This window comes from Rhipicephalus microplus, chromosome 4 (assembly GCF_043290135.1).
Source record: "Rhipicephalus microplus isolate Deutch F79 chromosome 4, USDA_Rmic, whole genome shotgun sequence".
NCBI lineage: Eukaryota > Metazoa > Arthropoda > Arachnida > Ixodida > Ixodidae > Rhipicephalus > Rhipicephalus microplus.
This window is the reverse complement of record NC_134703.1, coordinates 73,219,176-73,239,004: the sequence shown is the minus strand read 5'-3', so window position 1 is coordinate 73,239,004 and position 19,829 is coordinate 73,219,176. Positions and strand designations below refer to the sequence as shown.

The 19,829-nt window shown below is 44.0% G+C and overlaps 1 protein-coding gene across 3 annotated transcripts in view; it reads left to right on the top strand.

The window, feature by feature from the left end:
* Window positions 1-6,700, top strand: part of LOC119172125 (venom metalloproteinase antarease-like TtrivMP_A) — a 42,512-nt gene extending 35,812 nt beyond the window's left edge. For all 3 annotated transcript variants that reach the window (XM_075892941.1, XM_075892940.1, XM_037423126.2), the window contains 4 exons: window positions 1,166-1,324; window positions 2,926-3,073; window positions 6,116-6,241; window positions 6,339-6,700. In XM_075892941.1, the coding sequence (XP_075749056.1) occupies window positions 1,166-1,324; window positions 2,926-3,073; window positions 6,116-6,241; window positions 6,339-6,425 (520 nt within the window). In that variant the 3' untranslated portion in view covers window positions 6,426-6,700. The remainder of the gene's footprint in view (window positions 1-1,165; window positions 1,325-2,925; window positions 3,074-6,115; window positions 6,242-6,338) is intronic.
* Window positions 6,701-19,829: the final 13,129 nt, after the last annotated feature.

Sequence of the window (19,829 nt, the reverse complement as noted above, 5' to 3'; positions counted from 1 at the left end):
TGTCAAAACGCAATCCGCGTCACGCTCCTGCATATGTGCGAAAACTTAGGTATATTACTCTAATCTGCCATAAAAATGAGCACGCTTCAGCAATATGAAATACAAATCAAGCTTGTATCATTGATAACATATATAAAACCCCTGCAGAACCGTTCTGCTCGCTAAATTTTCTTTGACTACTGTTGTTTTAATAGCGTCACTGCCAAGGCTCGTGCTGGTCTTGATAACCTTTGCCGTTATTGCAAACTTGCTCGCTTATCTATATTTCATAGAATCCATCACCATTCGTTGCTTAATGTCGTTTTTTTTTCAGACGCCCTTTGCCGTCTTTTCACGCCGTGATCACCTTCTCAAGGTCAAATTCGTCACATGCCGTACCTAATGTTTAGCTAATTGGTTCATTCCAAAAACCATCAATGAATGGAACTAGCTGGCTCGAATTATCCCAGTAGAAGAGAACATTGCGTAATTTGATTACCTTTTGAAAAATGATAACCAAGCTTAGTGTTTTGTTCTGTTCTCAATAATCCATCTCAGTTTTTGTATGTTCTATTAATATGCAATTCTGTTATATTTCCTTGCTTTTTTGAATATTGGTTTACAATATTTCTAACAGGTGTTGCGTTATCGTGTTTGCTTTTTCATTAGGCTGAAGCAAACGTTTCTTTGTGTGTAACTTTCCTGAATATATATATATATATATATATATATATATATATATATATATATATATATATATATATATATATATATATATATATATATATATGTGTGTGTGTGTGTGTGTTCGATACGCGTTTGGGCGCTTAAGACACGGGGATATAAAGCAGTGGGCACATTGGGAACGAAGTCGCAATTGAAGAACATTGCGTCTTGTGCATTTATGCTATGCAAAATAGGCACTCCATTTACGTATTAAACAGAGAAAGGGCAATGTATGAACTAATAGACACTTGTCTATTCTTTTCCTAGCAATGTGAATAATTCGGGTGAATTCGGACAAACAATGACGATATATATATATGTATATATATATATATATATATATATATATATATATATATATATATATATATATATATATATATATATATATATATATATATATATATATGTAATCCTCAGGTGCTGCTTCATGTACCTATTTTGACTTTGCCTTCAACAGGATAGGCTCAGTGCACGATGGCTCTACAAATAGCCACAGCAATGTCAATATGGCTCTATGTCCGGCGAGCGAAAATAAGATCATGTCACCGACAGCAGGCACGTACAAGCGGCAGGAGTTCTCTTACTGCAGTACAGTCCAAGTGGTACAGTTTATCCTGTAAGTGTTGACAAATAGACTGGGAATTGACGAACGTTACTAAGAATCTCACTAAACCATAGTTTGTTAACACGTAAGCTTTGTCGTATATTTTTTATTTTTCTAATCACGCTTACTTCAAGAGCGAGAACACAATGTACGCAAACGTCGAAGACGCCAGCTTCTCCGACCCAGGCGAAGGGAGAAACAGCAAATGTTTGCGAGCCGGAGTGTAACTTTTTTTTTTTGCAGCAACGAAGTATTGAATAGAAGTGTTATACTATGGGAATTCGTAGTGACTATTAGAGTGGCTTCTACTTTAGATATATACAGTTGTGCCCTTGCAGTTGTCAGGAAATACAGTGATAGAGGTAGTCCTCACAGAAAATTGGGCATCCTACGCCTACATTTAGTGGAATACCAGGCTGAAAATGTCGCAATAAGGAGCAGACAAGAAGATGACTATATACCCAACAGATATGTCACAAGTAACATAATTCATATGAAGTAAAGTTACTTCAACGAATATTTATAACGCACAGTATGAACCAGAGCTAAGTAGGAAAATACAGTTACCGCAACGAGTAATCGTATACCATGTGCCAGATAGACATTTTGTGATAGTGCCAGCTAAACTATCGCTTTAGGATAAAATGTATGTTTATTCATTGGCTAAGCAATAGCTGTCTAAATAAAATTTAGTGATTTCTGATCTTAAGTGTTGGCCATGAAAGGCTAAGCCAGTTGGCTAAAGACTGCAAATAGAGACTGCAAGTGCAAAACTTTGATACTGATAATAATACGCATTAGTGCTGACTCAACATTGTCTAGTGTCGGCTCGTGTTGAAGTATGTTCGTTTTGATGTCGCTACAGCTAGTGTTTACGCACTTACATTGCTCCAGTAGAAATCCTCATAAGACCGAAGTTCATGCGAAGTTTGAGCCAATTCTTCAAGAAATACCGTTCACGCCTATGTCTCACCTTTGTTTCGACAAGTGGGCTTGTCTTATTGGTCAGCTGCCAGTTTGTATTAAGATCACGAGCTACGTGACGCCATTAGGCAAACGAGAAGTGTTCCACGCTCGCCGTGGTGACTACTGGCGAGCGTGAAACAAGCGCGAACTCACAGCTGTGAGTTCGCGCTTGTTTGTCTGCTAGCCTTCCGTTCTCCCGTCCACTGTGTACGCGCCGTTATGTTACTAAGAATGTGGTCAAAACAACTCGCCCAACTTTCCATTTTATTACGATATATTATGACGCCCACTTGGATCCCAATAAATTATAGTTATGATTTTCTTAGTGTCTTCACACGACCGCATTCAGACGAGTATCTGTGCTCTTGCAGTAAAGAGTACCCTTTACAAGGATTCCCAAGGTACCCTGACCGCAGGTTATTATCACTGGCTTTGCGTTTGTTTTTTGTCATGGAATAATGCAACATTTCTTGGAACACTAGGCATAACTATGATTGGTGCACATGTCACCATGATAGAAGATTGAGTCCTATTGGTGACTAAGTTTATTTGTGATTGTAACAAATAAATAAACGAATGAACGAACAAACATAAAATCATACAAACGCAGTTTGCCCTTTTTTTAACCACACTGTTTTTCTATTTAGGATTGGCAAAGGGAAGTGCTTGCAAGATAATATCGCTACGAAGCATACTACAAAGCTAACCTTCAATGATGTTAACAAGACAAGGCCATCGTTGAACGAATTTTGCAGACGCCACTACACAGAACATAGTGGTACTGGTTATATAGAAGTAAGTTGCAGGAAGTTTCTATTTATTTGACTGCACACAATGCAACCTAGCGCAACCGAAAGAGATTCAATAACAATTTTTTTCACAAGGAGGATGATGTCTAAATTGCAGCTTTGTCTTAACATCTCTTTCGCGTCATATGTGGTGGTATTTGTACACAACGAAAAATTAAGAACAGGGATGTGTTTGTATTTCACCGCTATCCTGTGGCGTAGCCAGAAATTTTTTTCAGGAGGTGGGGAAGGTTCGAACCCCCCCACACCGCAGCTGGCTTCACCTGTGGCTGCTTCCGATAGTGGCGAATTGCGGAACATCCGTAAAACCACTTATGATTAGCAAATGGAGGTGTCCTTCGAGTACGTACAACACGACGTAGTGTTGCTGCAGAACAAGTGTGTGAAACAGTGTTCAGATCCTCAACGTTAATTGAATTACATATTCAAATGCTTCTTGTAAAGGGCCACCATGATTTAAAGATGGTAGTGAAAAATATCTAATCTAGCAGAAGTAGCACCATGGGTGGTTTTGTCCATGAACGAGAAATCGCGATAGATGCAAAAAAAAAAATCAAAGATTCGAGCCGGTATCGAACCCAAGCATTGGGTGTGAAAATCATCTGTTTTACCAGAGCGGTACCCCATTGCTTGAAATTACCTTGAGAGAGAGAGAGAGAGGGAGAGAGAGAGAACATCCAAGCACTTTGTACCGATTACAGTTAACCAGCGAAGCTAAAACGTGTGGCCACAGGTGGTTACAGACGTCGCAGTAGAAACCAAATTGCTGCCCGGGAAGCTTCTGCTGAAAGCGGGCGTCGACCCCAAGGTCCCCAACAAACGCGTTCACGCCATTTCCACATTGATTCTGTTCTGCCTGCAACGCCACTTCTTCAGCTTGCCGTTGTTGCTTGCATTAGGCTCGTAAGGCTACCGGATCCTCGGTTCGCAGTTGCTGTGGCTCTTCGCTATACCCAAGTTTGTCCTTCTGCCTGTGCATACGGCTGCATCGGCCGCGGCGAACATAAATTCTCTCCCGAATTAGCTGCCGGTGCTGTTATTGAAAAGTTCTCCGGTGTTCGGCCATTCGTATCATCCACGCACTCTCCATGTGGAAGTTGCAATTTGAAATTCCTGCGTGCGTGTTCGGCCACAGGGCTGCGAAGTGATGAGCGACGGCGCTGGCCATGGCATGCGCGCTTGGGTGAGAGGTAGAGAACCACATAACCAACGATGCAGCTAATAGAGACCATTGCCGTTTCTAAGTGGTGAACAAATTTTTATTTCGCCTAGCCATATACATATATATATATATATATATATATATATATATATATATATATATATATAGTGGGAGTAATAATTCAATGGGCCAGTTAGTCTTCGTGAAGGTATGGGATATGGCACAACGGGAGCGTTGTCAACAAGGATAAATATATTTATTTCCCAACAGTTTCGGGAGGGGACCTCCCTTTATCAGGGGATGAGTTATACTGACATGAGCTTCCAAACTTCCTTGCTATATATATATATATATATATATATATATATATATATATATATATATATATATATATATATATATATATATATATATATATATATATATATATATATATATATATATATATATATATATATACATGGGCACCGATACTTGCAAAATGATGCATTATGCCTTAGTGGACGCTAACACTTGTAGTAGCTGTAGGCACCATGAGAGAGCTTACAATGTTCACTGTCATCACACAGGCGTTTCCGTCTGCGCGGTATGGTTTAGGTCAATACTTGAAAGTGAAGCATGGCGAACGAATGGAAAGTGACGTGAACAGGGCTGATTACGCTATTGCGTTTACGTGCGAAGTTTAAGTGTCCTCCAAATTTTCCTGAGCAAACATCTACGCTGCGAAATATTTCTAAATTCCTTTGACAGAGAAATGTAAATGAAGAAGTCTAGGAAACATGTTCCACTAGTTTGTCTCCATAATGAAAGTGAATGCTGATGGACAGATTCACGCAGTGCAGTTACTGTTTGAACATTTTTTCATTATTGTCAATGTTTCAGAAGAAGAAACCTTTAGTTTTTAAGTACGCAACTTTCTAACGAAAGCATACTTGGCAGTTCCGTCAACTTCTTCGTCATGGACGGTGAAGCACACCAGCCTTTTATACGGAGCCACAACTTTCATCGTACAAGTTCAATGTTTACGAGTGGTTTTTGAAATCCCATTTTACAAATTACTGGTGCCTTTACTGAGTAAAACACAACGCACGCTTTTTGCTTATTTCGTGATGATGGTGACGAAAACATTCAGTTAAAATGTGAGGACTTTATAAATTACAGTATCGTCTTCTTAATGCGATGCTACAGAGCTGATTAACTACAGGAATCATTAGGTGTACAGCTTTTGTAAACATTTGTGAAGAATTTACTTACTAATGAGAAAAATTGTTTGAAATAGTCGACAGGTTTATTTTTTTCTTTGAATGCGAGGAAACTACATGAATTCGTGGTATCGATTGCTTTAACAAAATAATTATAAATTCTTGTTATTGAGATAGGAGCCATCAAGGCAGAGTTTGTTAATAATTTTATAAAAGAAGGAAGTATAAGAAGGAAATACGGGAAAGTAAATCAGGCGAGCGTCTGATTTACTATCCTACTCTGGGGGAAGGTGCATTTCTGGGATGGAAATAGAAATATAGAAAAAGAAAATAAAAATCCGACGAAGGATTGCAAGCACTGGACGTAGAATGTCCAGTACCTGCTGTACAGCCTCAGTGTATGGGGATTTCAGCCGGCCTACCAACACTCGAACTGTGTCTGACAGTGATTGAAGAGCTATAAGCATATGTTTGTCTCTTTTAGCAATGTCGAAATGCGCTATTAATTCGCATGTCGCTGATTTGATAGACTTCTGAATATAGCAAAGAGCTCAAAAGCAGCACACCTTAGAGATCGATAAGAATGTGCATGAGGTACATAATTTCTCTTTTGTAACGTAGCATTTTCTGAAACAGTAAATAGTTCAATGAATTTACGTTCCAGTATGGGATAAATAGACTGAGCCTTGAAAATTGCATGATAACATGCACGTGGCCTACGAGACCAGGTTATGTATTTATCAACGACGCACCTGATGGCACGAGCTGCAGCAAATCCACACCGCATTCGGTAAGTTTAACAAAGCACGTTGTAACAATCCTATCCTCGATAATAACAGAGGAATTTTTTTCACACTTGGTTTTTGCGCATGGTGCCTTTTCTTCAGATTTGCATCAACGGTAAATGCACTCGCATTGAAGATGTCCAGACATTTGGAGACGACGTTAAGTACTCGGTGGACTACTTGCGTTAGAACTCGTAAAAATATGGCCATCCATTTCGCAAGTCATCAACAAATGGTCATGACAACATTTTTGCGTTTACCAAAAAGTAAACAGAAATATTAAAATGAGATTCATAACAGAAAAATTCGGCAGTGTTGAACCAAAATAGTCTGGCCCACCGGTTTTTACCTAGCACAGTGAACACAAGTATACAAGATGGGGACAAGAATTTCGACGACTTTGATTCAACTAGGAAGCTACACTTGGAAGCATTTCCCAATAAATGGAGGTTTTGTCCAACTTCGCTTCTTTGTTGATGTTTGCACTGTCCTTGCTTAATGTCAGAGAGATATCACACGGGCAGTGTTGCGAATAAAGGGCTGTTTGAAATATTTTCTGGCAGCCTATTTAAAAAATACTGTGACTCTTGTAACAGGGTGGGTACTTGGGCTGGTTGCTATTATATACTAAAGAAAAATTCTTCCTTTGAGAGCAGAACATTCAAGAGGTCAGATAGCGTGCTCTCTTCAATCTGTCTTCTTTTTTCGAAAGTTCTGTGTACGATGAGAGGATCTTCTTTTAACACGAAAGTATTTTATGCTGGGGTCCACTATGGCTCTGCAGACGTATTTCCGTCACAAATATGACGTTGTGAAACCTATAGCAACAGATAACAAAGAAAAAAAAACGTAACTTATTCCCGTATATGGGAATTGGTGTAGCACCAAAGTTAAATGTGTCTTTACGGAGGTAGTTAGCGTTTATTGTGCATTTTTTGAAGAGCAACTACAAATGGCAAAGTCACATTAAGGATGGCAAGCAGCTCGAAACTTGCAGCGAACTCCTCTGGCAGAAAGCACGCACAAAACCCGCATACACAGGACGAGCGCGGACTAACAACTGCCCCAGTGCGACACTTAAAGCGCACTGTTCAAACAGAATGAAATACGCATGGAACGAAAGCACAAGCAAACAGACGAGAATCATGAACAACTGTCAAAGTTCTTCCTGCGTCGTGTGTTAGCAGCACGCTCTTTTCGTAAGCGCGGCAGCGCAGCGTGCGAAGTGACTTTCGTCTTTTCTCGAACTACGAGTCTGATAAGCGCGCGCGTAGGAGAGAGACCACGCTCCGTGCAGGCTGCGCTTCGTGAAGTCGATGACCTTTAGAACGCGACACAACGCGAGCCCGTCATGCCATCTCGCCACTGGTAACAAGAATACGCTAAAGTTCAAAGCTATCTGGACTGCCAAAGGGTGTATGATGAACATGGGTGTATGATGACTTGCCGTTAGCATTTCATGCAATGTGGGCCCCCGTGACGTGGGCCCCATGACGTAATGGATAGCGTCGCGCGCTGAGGATCGAGAAGTTGCTGGTTCGATTCCGCTTAGCAAATGCTTGCTTTCAGTTTTTTTTAGTCTCTTGGTATATTTTTCAACGTCATTCTCGTGGTGGAAGTACGTCAGTGGTATTTGTTTTTAAACCATCGGTATTTTTCTCAACGTCATTTTTGTGGTGGAAGTACGTCAGCGGAGCCGCGGCGGACCCCGGCATAAAACACTTTCGTGTTAAAAAGTCTTCCGTAGTTGGGTGCTGAACCAGTGACTTTACGTTAGCGCGCGACGCTAGCCACTAAACCACGAAGCGTACTTTACTCAGGTTGTTAACAGCGAAACATATATATACCATCTACAGTTGGCGGTCCTCAAAGCTCAGCAACTTCCGCGCGTTTTCTTCATCAGTGGCGAGATTGCGCGACGGGCGCGCGTTGGGCGCACCAGTTCTAAAGGAGGTCGCCTAAAAGTCATCAGTTATGTCGGTTCTATAGAGAACTAGATTATTCTAGTTCACTATAGTCAGTTCTAAAGGTTGTCGACTTTGCTGCTATGGATGCTTATGCAAATGACACGTAGGAAGCCATTTAAGTATCAATAACTGACACAGCAGCAAATCTATGTTGCTTACGCGGGAAGTGGCACATTCGATGCCGAATATAGACAGTTGTTTACGCACACGAATTCACCACGTGGACCCGTAACTCCAGCTCCAAGTTTATTGTGGTCTATCTGAATCCTACGCAACCATGGCTTGGAGGGCCATTGCTGGACGTGCCATTTGTTTACCGAATGCAAATAGCACTTACTTTTCGCTCTGATCATTGCGCTAGCGAGCAAATAATTGCACACATGCTCTGTCATTTTCCTCGTTACAAACAAGTGCCAGAAGCAGTCCCTCACAATATTGTTAGCCTGCCTCGATGACCAGCCACTTTTTGAGCAATCAATCTTGGGATCAGGAATAGATATTGAGCCACACATGAACGTACATAGGAGACGTAGAACAAGACAGAAAAGCCGCTAGGCTTCCATCTGTTTAATAACGAGAGCGTGTAATTCTGGATCGCAGAATGTAATCGCGGATGCCTTCGATAAAGCCATCAGCTCGTTGATGGAGTCTGGTGCCTCATTTTGTTCCTCTCGAGGCAGCCAACTGTTGTGGTGTACAACCCCTGGTGTAATGTAAGCACATCAGTGCATTTAGGTTCACCTTATTTGCCACTGGGGGGAGCAGAGCCTCTACTATGCGTATTTTCTTAGCTCATACTCGGCGTGGCCACGCAAGTCACGTGACCCGTGTCAGGTCGGCCGATTAAACTCTTTCTTTCTACTTTTAAACACTGAAATAAACGCCGGAGAGCAGTCTCCTGTCGGCCTCGTCACACCTCGGTACAGTGTCGTCACTCGGCTTTCTGCCGACCTGCCTCTGGGGTTCACGTGCTCCTGCCCGACACAACACATGGCGAAGAGGTACTGAACCCAGATCTACGGGCGACGTCAGTAAGAGAATGACTTGAGTGGCAATTTACGTTCCGGGTCTCACTTTCTGGTGTCTCGCTGATGATTTTCTTGCACGGCACAATGGCGTCGGTCTGACTTTTCTTTTCCAGCTCCAGCCCTCTGTGAGACACTACTTACTGCTTGAGCCTATATACTGTCTACCACACATTGCAGCCCTTTTTGCAGAGTTCCGTCTGTTTCTCAATGGTGCCCGGCACACCTTTCATTTCATGGCATTTATGAAAAAAGATTTTCGAGGTACACCTAAGTGGCCGGCAGAAGCGGCTGTGGAGACGAACGACGGGAGTCAGCGCTCCTCTGCGCGGCCAGCATCGAGGGGCAACGGATGTACTTCGCAGAGCAAGAGACACCCGAAGCGCAAGGCGGCCAGAATAAAATGCACACGGTGGATACAACGGCGGAGTTGGGCTCATTTACGGTGTTGAGTACTGAAGCAGTGGTGACGACGAAGTACGTCACGTTGCTGAAATTTATGGACGCTCTTTTCCCCGAGAAAATGAACGTGTTGGCCATGTGGCACTTTTTCACGAGCCGCAAACTACCCGGTGGAATGTACCTCGGTTTCATCATGGCGCCCAAAGAAAAAGCTCTGTCATGCAAGTTCGGCGCTACTTACGGCGACAGAATACGTGATCTGATGATTGACGGGGACGCCCATGCGCATGTCCGGGTCAAACTGCTGTTTTACGGGGAAAGCCTCGGGCTCCAGAAGGAGGAAAAAATGACACGCGACTCAGAGGCGCTAAGAAGCCTATGCAGCGTTTGAAGAAAATAAGTGGCTACTGGACTTCTATTACGGTTACGGTGGCAGCATCCAGCGCTGTAGCCACCCTACCAGCACGTCGCAGTGGCGAAAAATAATGGATCAGTGGCTTCGTCGCCGCCACGTTTTAGTCAGCTGACCACCCACATCCAACGTGGCTGTGCGGGCTCGACAGCGAGTCTACAAGTCAGTGTTTACTGCCATCTCGTACAACAGTTTGCTCCTAAGCCTCAACGAGGTGCGCGTTTTTCCTACGGCAAGTTAGGGCATTTGGCGACTTCAAGGAACTGTCGGGCCAGGGAGATGAAATGCCATTTCTGCGGTATGAAATGACACCTTGCGTCAGTTTGCCGCAAACGGCAAGCATCGGTACAGGAAGTTGCCTCCATCCAACGTGCACTGCTCCAGTTGTTTGCGTACATGTTACACTGACTAGTCCAAGGGACTGGCGTCTACCCGTGGACGTCGGAAGATATATCCACTTGCCAGTGTTGGTGTATATCGGAGCCAGTGCGTCGTTGGCGATGAAAAGAGACTTCGACATGTTTTTCGCTTCGGGACATCACCTGATACGGATGTTGGCCCATCTACGGGGTTTCAAGCGTGGCATTCCAATCATGGGCTGTTTCTAGACGGGCGTGCAACAGCGATAAAAACAGGCTGGTGTACCGTTCTACGTGACAGCGTACGGTACTTCCCTGCTGGGGCTGAACGTCATCCAGCATCTATAACTTCAGATCGATGGCACAACCTTAACGTGTCGTCCGATGGCACCACATTGATCGCGGCCTTCTCCAGGTGTAACTTCGGTGTTCAAGCATCTGTCTGGCACACACCTGGGACGTGTCATGGACTACGCCCACCGTACCACTAAGCGACAGGAATTCACACCGCTGTCCACCAATCTGCGTGAGGTGCTTCGGAAACAGGTGGCTGGCGAGCCGCGTTGACTCCAACTCAAGAACGTCATTGTGAACGACCGTGGTCGACACCCGCAGTCAAGATTACGCATCAGCAACCAAGTGTTGCCTGTGCATGCCATTTGCAAAGGCCCTGCCGTCTAGTGTCTGTGCTGAAGCAGAGATTCGATAGGCTGCAAACCAGGACCATTCGCTGTAGCTTCACGAGGAAAGTGCTGGTTGTTATTCCGAGCAGACTTAATTTTTATTGATATTTTCATGCTAACAAATGTATAAGGATGAAATTCCACCAGGGGGAGACGATCTTGTCTTGTGTGAACCCTGGTGTGATGTAAGCACATCAGTGCATTTAAGTTTGCCTCATTTGCCACTGGGTGGATGATGGCGTCCACATTGCTTGTCCTCTTGACCTAAGTGGCCGCGCCGGGTAGGCTATGTGACCTGTGTTACGCCGGCCAATCGCTATCTTTTCCTCTCCTTTTTAAACACTGTAATAAACGTGGCAGAGTATTCTCCTGTCATCCTCGCCACAGCTCGGTCCGGTGTCTTCATTACGCGCCTCCTACCGTCGCTCGGCTTTCTGCCGTTCCGCCGTGCTTCCAGGATTCGCATGCACCTGCCCGACCCAACACCACCCCCTCCCCACCCTCCTTCGAGCGCTGCTACAGTACCTTCGGGAGAGAACTTAGCCCGTGTATGCTGCTGATGCCATCCGAAATTTTCACCGTTTCCTAGAATATGTAAAATGTTTTGTCCTCACCGACCACAAGCTGCTTACTTACGCGCTACACTCGCTAAGCTTCGATTGTGGAACGCACACGGCACCGAAACTGCACCAAGTGACTTATATATGAGAGTTCACGACAGTCGTTCTCCACAGCTGTGAGACGAGGTAACAGACTCCCTCTCTCGGAACCCTATCAATGCCATTGTGTCTACACCGCACGTTGGTTTTTCTTCTTTGGCTACAGCTGAAAGCGAAGACGACGAGCTAAAACACCTTCTAACAGCGAAAACTCCCTGAATTTGAAATGGTTTCTTATCACCGGATCCCTGGACAATGTAAAAACATGCACGACACTAAGATTATGGGGACAAAGAAAAAAACGAACTGATAGACACCGGCGCCTATGTCATTTCATTTCTTCACTTCATCCCCGTGCTCTTAGCTCTGTGTCTGTTTGTTATTAAGAATGACCCTACTAGTTCAGCGACAAGTCTTGGACAAGGTTGCTGCGACACAAGCGTCAACAGAACTCGCCCATCCACGCCTGCCTGCCCCGTTACCAAGTAGTCGAGTCTTTGCACAGACTGTCCCATCAAGCAATTAGAGAGAGTCAGACTGGTGATAGCAATGCTTGTCTGGCTATGCGTTATTCGGGACATACGACCGTGGGTACGGGCATGTGTATATTGTCGGTGTGTCCAGATACAACGCCACACCTCGACAGCATTGGGAACACTCCCTACGCCTGATTCTCACTTTGATGATGTCCCCCTAGACATGATTGGTCTCCTGTCACCCTACCACGAACTTTCTTTCCCTGCTGGCCTGAATGGACAGATTCACCTGCTGGGCTGAGGGCATATCTATCGGAGACGTCACCGTTGAGACGACTGAAAGTGCTTTTCTGTATCAGTGGATAGCCTGCTTTGGGTTTACTTCAACGACAATGGACTATTTGCCTACAATTCGAATTAACCCGTTGACCGCTATCAGTCAGCTCATGAGAACCTAACGCATCCGTACGATAACGTGTCACTCTATGAGCATGGTGGAGCGCTTTCACTGTCACCTGAAGACCGTGCTCGCTGCAATTGAGGAAATTATCTGGTTTAAGGCTCTCCCACTTGTCCTTTTTGGCGTAGGCTTCAATGCAAAAGGAGGTCCTGGCCTCCGTGCTGCTGAGTCAGTCTACGGCATGACACTTAGGCTGCCGGCAGAGTTCTTTACGCACGACTCAGAAGTGGCATCCATAGCTTGCAGTGACTGCGCACTCCACCAACGTGAAATCATGAGCGAACTTCGTGCGGTACCTGCGCTGCCTTAAGGATCAGGTGACGTTGACCAGCAGCTCACACCGTACCCATGGATTTGAACGACACGATGTAGTTCTGTGACCTCTTCAGCCACCTTACGATGGGTGACTTAGTCGTTAGCCGCGGGAACAAACATTTAACCATTAGTAAATACGGTCGTGAGGAGTTTGTGTACCTGCACCTCATCAAGCCAGCAAACATGGATAGAGTGCAGTGGTGTCTCTACGAAGAAAGTTTTCGCCAGGGCATCCCGCTTCAACGCCAGCCCAAGCTAATCAGATGCCCACTCGGCTGACTCACAACGGGCGGCTATCAAGAGCCGTACCTCACCTGGACCTTTCTTTAGCAACTCACAAAGGCGGCGGTGCTGTGGTGGCTGCCGTCAAATCAACGAAAGAAGACTCGGGGGCTCTCTTCTCCTAGCCGGTTAACCCATCGCCCACTCAACCACCTCGCCACGCGGGGAAAGCGAGGAGGAGGAGAGCTAGGAGACAAAAATAAAGTTATAGAGAGTTGGGAGTCAGCCATCCCGTTGTCTTTTTTCACCGCGTGTTCACACTTGCCAACACCTTCGGTGAAAAGTATTCAGCAAATAAATAGTCTGCTGGCTAGGATATTTCAAGAAATGGAAAGATTGAAGCTTTGCATAGACTTTACCATTTCGATGCAAAACTAGAAGTAAATCAGATTTGTCAAAATTCAAATAGTTTCAAAATAACCAGGAGGCTTAATGTTTAAAGGAACTATACATCTAACTTTTTCTTTAAGGAGGCCAAAGAACTTCGTGTGTACCAAGGTTCGGGCACAGAAATCCAGTGTTTAGTGTTAGAGAATAGGCCGCATAATGTACAGACCAACATTTAGGATATGTGATCAAGTTCGTGTCAGCAGCCGAGCCGGGAAGGTGCTCAGCCATAAACCTAAAAGGAACTGGTTCGAATCCCGATGCAGGTAGTGTTGAAAGAAGAAAAAGCCACCTGGGCGATGGGGGCAAGGAAACATAAAAATGATGGAACTTTTGGTTTTTTTAATCATGACCTGCAATAGGGAGCAAACCAAGTTCTAAACATCGCACCGTGTGCTCTGCCGGTAGCTGGTGCGTATAGAATTCAGTTCATAACAAAAAAGGTGATGGTTCGAATAACAAAGCTGGGATTGCTTGAGCGCAAGAAAGACATTCAGACATGTTGCTGCCAATACTGAAGTACTCAAGCTGTCACGTAAAAACAATGTTATTGGGTTTTACAAAACGATGAGATACAGACAACAGCGGCATAGGACTGAAAGGCCCGGTGTTACGATTCCGCCAAGTTCCCATAAAGTGGTTTGCCCTCCCCCCCCTTGCGACTTAATCATCGTATTGTCGTAGCACCACCTTAATTCATAAACACTACATTAATTTGTATACCAATGCAGTTATGGTGGCTGGCTCATAAAAACAAGCAATTTATTTTAATGATCGGATAAAATAACGCACTGCCCAACAACGAAAACCATGGTTGCCTTGACGTTCCAGCAGCCGAGGGGTTAAATGTTCGTTTCATAATCGGACGCGGTGTGTTTCAAGTCCGGCTGTCGGCCTCATTTCCAACATGACTTCATTAGAGATTGGATCTTTCTTTTTATTGTGCGCCTTCCGGCAAACCGAACATGCTGCCCGGATTCAAGGACTGCGAGCTGTCACCTGAAGCACCACCATCATCATCAGTGGAAGGTGGGACAAGACATGATTCAATCCCCTCTCCCCCCTCTTCGCCGAAAAAAACTGCCAGACTTATTAGTTTAATAATTCGTTAATTTGAAGCTTTGTCGCACATTGACGAAAACCATGTATATCATGTCACAGATTCCCAAAACAGCAGAGAGAGTTTGTCAGACGTCACAGCTCGAAATGATGTACCCAGCATGCGTAATTTCTGAGCTTATGGTTCCCTGAAATGCTGGATTCTCTGCAACAAACATCCAAAAGCAGTCGAAAAAGTTTAGGGCCTTATAATCCATGATAAGACTCAACTTTTGTCTGACGTCACAGCTCAAAACTATGCACGGGGCATGTGTATTTACCGAGCTTATGGTTCCCTGATGCGTTGGCTTCCCTACTGTACATGTTCAAAGCAGAAGAAAAAGTTGAGGCCCTTATCACCCGTGATAAGGCTCAATATTTGTTTGACGTAACAGCTCAAAACGATGTACCAAACATGCGTATTTTTCAAGCGTATGGTTCCCTGATACGTTGGCTTCCCTCCAACAAACATCGAAAAGCAGTCGAAAAAGTTGGGGCGCTTATAAATCGTGATAAGGTTTAAATTTTGTCTGACGTCACAGCTCCAAACGATGTATCCAACATGCATAATTTGTGAGCTTATGGTTCCCTGAAACGCTGGCTTCTCTGCAACAAACATCGAAAAACAGTCGAAAAAGTTGAGGCACTTATCACCCATGATAAGGCTCAACTTTTGTCTGACGTCACAGCTCAAAACTATGCACGCAGCATATGTATTTACCGAGCTTATGGTTCCCTGATGCGTTGGCTTCCCTGCAGTACATGTTCAAAGCAGAAGAAAAAGTTGAGGCCCTTATCACCCGTGATAAGGCTCAATATTTGTCTGACGTAACAGCTCAAAACGATGTACCAAACATGCGTATTTTTCAAGCGTATGGTTCCCTGATATGTTGGCTTCCCTCCAACAAACATCGAAAAGCAGTCGAAAAATTTGAGGCCCTTATAAACCGTGATAAGGTTCAAATTTTGTTTGACGTCACAGCTCGAAAGGATGTACCCAGCAAGCGTATTTTTCGAGCTTATGGTTCTCTGAAACGGTGGCTTCTGTGCAACAAACATCGAAAAGCAGTAGAAAAAGTTGAGGCCCTTATCAACCACGGTAAGGCTCAATTTTTGTTTGACGTCACAGCTCGAAACTATGTACCCAGCATGTGTATTTTCCGGGCTTATGGTTCCCTGAAACGTTGCCTTCTCTGCAGCAAACATCGAAAAGCAGTCGAAAAAGTTGAGGCCCTTATCACCCATGATAACGTTCGACTTTTGTCTGACGTCACAGCTCAAAACGATGCACCCAGCATGCGTAATTTCCGAGGTTATGGTTCCCTGATAATTTGGCTTCCCTGCAGTACACGTACAAAGCAGGCGAAAAAGTTGGGGCCATGATAAGGCTCAACTTTTGTTTGACGTCACAGAAACAGTTGGATGATATTAAGACTGCGCCGTTTGTACCATTAGAAGATTTGAGAAGTCAAGCCGATCAACTTAACAAGGTTTCCGGGAAGGTTGAAACTATTTAGCTTGCTACAATAAAGTTATAGGCTCATGCATGACTTGTAAAAACTCCCAATGGATCTTCGACACAACTATCAATGGAAGTTCTGCGTGGTGGTTTTCGTTTACACATTTGTTTTGTCGTAGCGAATTCATCCTACCTGTGAGATGGATGGCCATCCGGATGGTCGCGGAGGTTGTCACGTTGACGTAGAAATGCGTACGCGTTTAAAAACCTTTAAATCGACATACTTTATTTTTCAGCAGCTGGTACTTAATGTGTTGCTGTGGCACACGCAGCGAACGCACTTTAGGTCTCCTTCACAACCACTCCTAAATGCTTAATTGACATTCCGTTTTCATACGAGGTATGTGAGAATCACACTGCCAAGAACACCTGCTGAGCAGGAGCGGGCGAAAGATGATGCATCGATGAAACATTTTAGAAATATCTTGTTGGTAGTTTAACTAACCAACAAGCTCGGCATAAACGTTGCTATGATGGGCACCGAGGCAAGTACAGTGGAACGTGTCTGAAGGCTACAATCGTTCTCAGTGTCTGGAAACGTGAGTGACTTCTTTGAAGGATATCCAAGTAAAGGAGAACATCAGGGGAAGATGAAGGCTTGAAGATATGTAAAAAGAGTGCGCACGGGGTGTCGCTATAAAAGAGGGTACGAAGCCCACACGTACGTGCGCGACGGTAGGCAGCTGCTGCCTTGAAGATGATTAGACTACTGGTTGAAGGTTTTGCTCAAGCCACACCCTGTGTTAAAAAAAATCGCACCTCTTTGAAGGACGCAGAATATGTGTCGCATTGCACGTTTGCGCCCTCGCTATTTTTATAGGGGTCTAGCATATTGGATATACAATTCTCTGTTAATACACGTCCTTGCATAATACAACAATTAGTTTTTTATTTAGCGTGTCCTCATCGGTGGCCCTTTTGTTTGTCCTTGTTCGAATCTATCTTTGGTTGTAACTTTCCCGAAGATCTTTACTATCTAACAATGTACAGCTTAGAACAAAAGCATGCAAATGGATACTTCAACACATGGTGGTGTATAGAATAACAAACATACTGAACTTAACCTCTGTATAATCTTAAAAGAGTAAATCAATAATACTTAACACGGGGCATCGCTTAAACCATAGTTAAGTGCCCACATAGCTGTAGGCACTGAGCGACGACTCATGAAAGACTTCACCAACACCCGTGTTTACGAATATTCATCTCTTGAAGCCACCATCTTCTGAGATGCTGTCTTGCGAAAGTGTCATTTCGTCTGAGCAACCTATAGTACATGAACGACTTTCATTTCCTCATCTTGATTGGCCTGGCATGCCCGATTGGGCAGAGAAGCGCTCGACTGGTTGACCACCAGAGAGCGCTAAATAGGGCAGATAACGTAACGCAATAAATATTTCATAGGAAGAAATTGCAAAAAAAGGAAAACGTTTATGCTTAGAACATACAGAATGCAAGCGAAGATAACATCACAAGACCGTTTCGTTGACAACGAATACAGTTTGGAAACTTGGATGTACAGTACGGTAAAATTATGCCATCAACACGGATATTCACATTTTACCAGGCGACACGTTACATTCAATACAGACTTGCCATCAGACAAGCCATTTAGCAATTATATGTCATAAACAAAGGAGGGAAAAAGTAAAAAAAAGGGCAGATGCTTAGATGTGCTTGATAAATGTGGAGCAGTACTCGAAAGGAACATTGTACAGCTGAAGATGTGCAAAGCAGTAAATAAGTAATCGAACACAAACATCAATACATAAACATTTTTCACTGAACGATGTCGCAACCATGAGGCCTCGAAGGAAAACTTTGCACTCGAATAAATGGACTTAAACAACTTCAGATGTCTGCGTCATTTCATCCTAAAAGGCAAATGCACATAGGCATACACCCACAGGTGCACACTCCTGGCCCACCTCCAGAGCCAAACAGCTGGTGACCTCGCCTTTGAAAAACATTGCTGAGTGCGACAGCAGAACAATTCCTTTAATCACTGAGGCGACCGATTGCCGCACGTCACTTCGGAAAGCTTTGTCAAGCTGAAGTAATCAACAGACTGAGTAAAACTGCGTAGTGACTGCATTTATCTTTGTTAAACACGTGGTGCACACGTAAAGCTTGGAGCACATTAATGTGGCAAAAAATTCATGAGCATTCTATGTGCGCTAAACTACACATTTTACGATTCCCTGATTAATGATATACCAATATTTTAGAACTTAACTTAAAGTCTTAACTAAAAAGTGCAGTACAGTGTTTCGCTGCTGCGCTGTTTTTATCCCCTGACTCCTGCATATGTTTATTACTAATACATGTAGAGACAAACTACAGGAACACACTAAAGAGAACGACAAACATACACCATACATGTCCAAAAAGACTCCAATCAGAAAGCATGTATGCCACGATAATGGCCTGCCCCTACGTACCCCTCCAATCACACAGGGTGTTTTTTTTGACACAATAATGGTTTTCCATGGGCAGCGACACAGCGAAGCAAGACCAACGCATGTAAGGTGAATGGACAATTTTGAGATGCATGTAGTACCAGCACACACAGAATGAAAAACGTAATGAGCATTTTGAAACTAAGACTACGACCGGGAACAGATTGACCTGTTAAAGTTCGTGGAGGATTCAGCAAAGCTTTCGATGGCCTTTCACCTGCATGGCCGAGACTTGATCGCCCTCTGTAATAAGTGACGATTCTTTAGCTAAAGCTTTTAACGGGCACATGAACAACCACCGAGTGCATCCACACAATAACCTTAAGATTGAACCAAATGCTCACCAAGTCGGCCTGTGAATGGGCGCAATGGAAGTGTCCCAAGATTATCAAGACAGATACGTGTAAGTACACAAAAACAAGCCCTCCTGCCATGCAGATGTGCCTAGCTTTCCATGCAGTTTAATGTAAAAAAAAAACAGGATCCATATGCCAATAATTTGCACACTTTGAAAAGATCCCTCTGACATGACTAACTAAAACAGGCAGATAGGTCAATCATTGGCACTGCAATCGTATGTGAGGGTGAAATATGAGCACGATGGTGAACTATTGATTAAATTGGATATCTGTATTGTGTTGTGCAATGGTATGGGCCCTATGTGTTTGACAGTCACTAAACACCAGATGCATTATACAGATGCGCTGTACGGCGGCTAAACTGCATACAATTTTCAGGTTCTGGAAGTTTTAGGACTATTCTTTCAACAGCTCTGTACGTTGATAAGTTATGGATCACCGAAATGAAAGTGTTGCATAGCATTTCACGCGCCATGGGCACAGGGTGAATCCAGGCATCATGGGCATGTCTTGCGGGGCAGAAAGATGCAGTCCATCACCAACTCTTCATTCGCTACCTGTCACGAGCACCAGCGCCGAAGAGAGTCCTCACAAAGCGTCAGGATACAAGGGCAGGTCACAGCGTTGTGTTTTCCTATACGACGAGTTCTCCGGGAGGCAGCTTCAGGCAGGAGCTCGAAGGTGAACTAAGGACGAGGGGGCACCTTTGCCTCGGGAAAGAGTACCTGGGT